General features: G+C 29.5%; 1 protein-coding gene across 2 annotated transcripts; it reads right to left on the bottom strand.

Moving 5' to 3' along the window:
• Positions 1–269: 269 nt before the first annotated feature.
• LOC105117543 (histidine-containing phosphotransfer protein 1-like) lies at positions 270–1,874 on the bottom strand. 2 transcript variants are annotated; one of them, XM_011015239.1, is made up of 6 exons: positions 1,543–1,874; positions 1,283–1,443; positions 1,043–1,111; positions 728–799; positions 489–561; positions 270–367 (listed from the first exon to the last, which is right to left on the bottom strand). In XM_011015239.1, the coding sequence occupies exons 1-6, from the start codon at positions 1,600–1,602 to the stop codon at positions 308–310; spliced, it is 495 nt and encodes a 164-aa protein (XP_011013541.1). In that variant the 5' UTR covers positions 1,603–1,874; the 3' UTR covers positions 270–307. The 2 variants fall into 2 exon arrangements, with proteins under 2 accessions (XP_011013541.1, XP_011013542.1); XM_011015240.1 differs by having other exon boundaries at positions 1,283–1,413.
• Between the last annotated feature and the right edge of the window lie 2,415 nt (positions 1,875–4,289).

Genomic DNA, 4,289 nt, shown 5'->3' with positions numbered 1-4,289 from the left:
GACTACTAATTAGAATTTTGGGAATGCTTAAGATATAAAAGACATTAATTTTTTACAAAAAACAAAAAACAACTAATATTTTCAAAAATCTTATAATGATCTGTCATTGAAATTGTTCAAATGTTTAAGGAATAAAAAATAATTTGTTTGGAAAAAAAAAACTTCTAATTTTGAGATATTCAAGGAATAAAAAAATTCATACAAGCACGATATGATTAGTTAAACAGAACCTCCCATAGGAATTAACATACAGTAATCCTCCCATTTTCACTAGCAGCATTCCTCGTCTTGCAGTGCATTGACAGGATTAAAAACTCAATTCTTCCACAGGAATTGACCCACCAGCTGCCACAATCTGTTGCTCCAGCTGCAACAGATACAACATTGCATTTGAAAAACAAGAACACGATTATAAAAGAAGTTCAGCAACTATATTTCTTTAAATAAATGAACATGTCATTGAGCAAGAGTATAGTGACTGTACGCACCCTGATTAGAGCTTCAAGCTTGCTCTTCACGAGACAGTAATCCTGTTTCACTTGCTGCAGGCATCTCTGGCACCTGCAATCCAAGTAACCAAACACATATAATTGAAGCATTAAATATCGCATCCCTTAAAATACAAACCCTGGGATTCAATAGCTAACTGTGAAAAAAAGAATTGGAATATACATTGATGCTGAAAAATAAAACAATCTGGAGAATGAGGTAGAGGGAAATAACTCACCCTTCAATGTTTTGTTCCTCACAGAAGCTGCGGAAAGCGATGCAGTCATTTTTAACTCTCTGTGCACCTATGCTGTATAAGATCCAATTTTTCACCCAAAGTGAGCTAAACAATCCATCTTTCTCAATCAAACAAAAATGAGCTAAGAAGAAGGGAAAAAAATAATTGTTAGCATTCTGTGTCTAATTTTCCAGGTCGTGTCTTAGATCTGAACTGTTTTTTGTGAGGTTCAATGCTCCTCATATGGTTTTAAAGAGGACATGATACTTAAATCAACGATTGCTTGTTTGAGTTGTATAGGAAGCAAACATGTACCTGGAGCTGCTACCCTTCAACTGGTGAACATGAGCATCAACCTTTTTGAAGTCTATACTTTGCTGTTCTCTATACAAGAAGAGGCAAAACAAAACCCATTTCGGAAAAATAAAAAATTGTAGCAATATAAAAATACAGTCAGCTAGCTAGAATCAACCATAACCAAAAAGGAAAGCTCAGAACTTTTAATCAGCAACAAGCAGTTCTGATGTTTGAGAGAGAATGAGAGGGTCTCCTTACAAGGCAAAGGTGAGATCACTCAGAAGCCTCTCAGAATCTTCAAAGAAGAGAGATACCACTTCAGCAACAAAATCTGGGTTGCTCTCGTCTTGCAGAAGCTGAAGCTGTTGAAACTGGGCATCCAGAAACCCCTTCATCCACCCAAAAAAAGAATAAGAAAACTGAAAAGCAAATCAAAAAACACAGAATAAAAAACAACAGAGATGAGGAGTATAGAAAGTCCACAAATTTTTATTTTTATTTTTATTTTTTTGCACTACCTCTCTAAACAAGGACTTGGTATATTCAACCCATGCCCTCTGCATCTGAACAACCTCCATCCTTTTAAAACTCTCGGACAAAAGGAAAGAAAGAAAAACACAGTGCTTTCTTAAGCTACGACAACTCAACACAGCTTTGTGGCTTAAATTTACAGATCTTGTAGGAGTTATTCCACAATAAAAGTGGGTAATAGAAATAGTATAAATGGTATGGAAACGGAAAGCTTGAAAGGGATTTAGTGAATTTTAATGTAGAAATGGAAAGAATTTTGTTTGCTTTTTGGCTATCGGTGAGTAAGCTTTCCTTCCTCTCTGGATTTGTGCTAATAACACTTGTTAAATTAAATTAAAAAAAAAAACTAAAACTGCTCAGTGTTTCACTGTGCAAGTCCACAGTGAAATCTGAGCAGTTTTCTTCTTTTTCTTTTTTTTTCGTTATTTTTATTTTTTTATTTTGTTTTCTGTTTTTTTTTTTAGTTTTTTTTCCTGTTTTTATTTTTTTTTTATTTTCTATGCCTTTATGGGTTTTTTTTTTGCTTTTTTCTTTATATATTTTTCTTTTGATGAATTTTTTTTGTTTAATTTAGTTTGTTAATATTAATTTTTTATTTAGTTATCAAATTTTCATAACACGGATTCCGGATTTGAAGGGTTAACCTTGTTTAGCCCATGGGTTCACCCGCCGTCACAAAAATCAAGTCAGCGGGGGAGATTTGTAATAGCTTCCTCCCTTTTTTCCTTTCTCGCTGACGTTGACCTACAAAAGATTTTTTTATTTTGTTTTCTATTTTTTTTAGTTTTTATTTTTTTCATTTTCCATGCCTTTATGGGTTTTTTTTTGTTTTTTTCTTTGTGTATTTTTTTTAATGAATTTTTTTTGTTTAATTTAGTTTGTTAATGTTAGTTTTTATTTAGTTATCAAATTTTCATAACACGGATCCCGGGTTTGAAGGATTAACTTGATTTGATGAGGTAATCCGAATTTTTTTCTTTTTAATTAATAACATATATTCCCTGTGCAGTCCACAGTGAAACACTAAGCTGTTTTTTTTTTAAATTATTTTTTTGCCTTTTATGTCTTAGTGTTTCACTGTGCAGTCCACAGTGAAATACTAAGCTGTTTTTTTTTTTTAAATTATTTTTTTTTTTTGCCTTTTATGTCTTTATAGTTTTTTTTTGTTTTTTTTTTTAATGATTTTTTTATTTTAGTTTGTTAATGTTAATTTTTTTTTAGTTATCAGACTTTCATGACACGGATTCCGAGTTTGACGAGTTAACCTAGATTTTTTTTTTTTTTGCTTTTTTTAAAGTTTGACGAGTTAACCCGAAATTTATTTTTTGCTTTTTTTCTTTTTAATTAATTGTTTTTCATTTAGTTTAATTTTTTAATGTTAAATTTTTTTTATTTAATTATCAAACTTTCATGACACGTATCCCGGGCTTGACGAGGTAACCCGTTAATTTTTTTTTCTATTTATTTATCAAACTTTCATGACGCGAATCTCAGGTTTGACGGGTTAATCTGGTTTGAAGGGTTAACCCAATTAATTCAGATTTTTTTTATTTTTCATCATTAGTTTTTTTCTTCCTGGTGATTTTTTTTCTTTGTTTTTTATTAATTAATCTATTTAATTATTACACTTTTATGACACGACCTTGCAGCCAGACCCACATTCAAGACTCTTGGGTCCGATGTTATAATCAGACTCACTTAAACTCGAGTTATGTAAGTTTAATATTATTATTAATATTATAAATATTACTCTTTGGTCAAGCGTTGCAGCTAAACCAAAGGCTCTTGGGCATATCTTTGCAAAAAGACCCAATGTTCTTAGATCTTAGCCTTTTTTAAAATTTTCATGGAAGAAAAAAAATTAATCTGTGGCGTGTGCCTTTGTTTTTTATTTTTTTCTTTTTCTTTTTAAGTCTTTTACTGTGGATTGCACAATACAGTTCATAGTGAAAAAACTGATGCCTTTAGTTTTTTTTTGTCTTTTTTTTTAATTTAGTTTCTTAATATTAATTTTTTTCTATTTAATTATTAGAGTTTCATGACACGGATCCTAGGTTTGACGGGTTAACCAAGTATATTCATATTTTTTTCTTTTTCTTCATTAGTTTTTTTTCTTCCTGTAGGTTTTTTTCTCTTTGCTTTTTCCTTTTTAATTAATCTTTTTTTTTTAATTTTTTATTAATAATAAATTATTTTTCTATTTAGTTATCACACTTTTATGACACGAATTTCAAGTTTGATCGGTTAACCTGATTTGATGGGTTAACCATGTTGATTCAGATTTTTTTCTTTTTCCTTTTTAATTTTGTTTTTTCGATTTCATCTTTTAATATTGTATACAATTTACAATGAAAAAGCTAAAGCCTTTAGTTTTTTTTGTGTCTTTCACTATGGACTGCACAGTGCAGTTCACGGTAAAAAGGTTGATGTTTTTTTTTTAATTAATTTTTTAATTTAGTTTATTGATATTAATTTTTTTTTTCTATTTAGTTATCAGACTTTCATGACATGGATCTCAGGTTTGACGGGTTAACCCAGTTAATTTAGATTTTGTTTTCTTTTTCTCATTAGTTTTTTTCTTCTTATAAGTTTTTTTTTCTTTTATTGTTTCTTTTTATTTAATATTTTTTTATTTAATTTAGTTCATCAATATTAAATTTTTTTCTATTTAGTTATTGATTGATGCCTTTAGTTTTTTTTTATTATTTTTTTGCTGGTTTTATGCCTTTAACTA

Source organism: Populus euphratica, unplaced genomic scaffold (assembly GCF_000495115.2).
Source record: "Populus euphratica unplaced genomic scaffold, PopEup_1.0 scaffold1415.1, whole genome shotgun sequence".
NCBI classification, from domain to species: domain Eukaryota; kingdom Viridiplantae; phylum Streptophyta; class Magnoliopsida; order Malpighiales; family Salicaceae; genus Populus; species Populus euphratica.
Note: the sequence above shows the minus strand (reverse complement) of the source record. Positions and strands in the feature narration are given on the sequence as shown.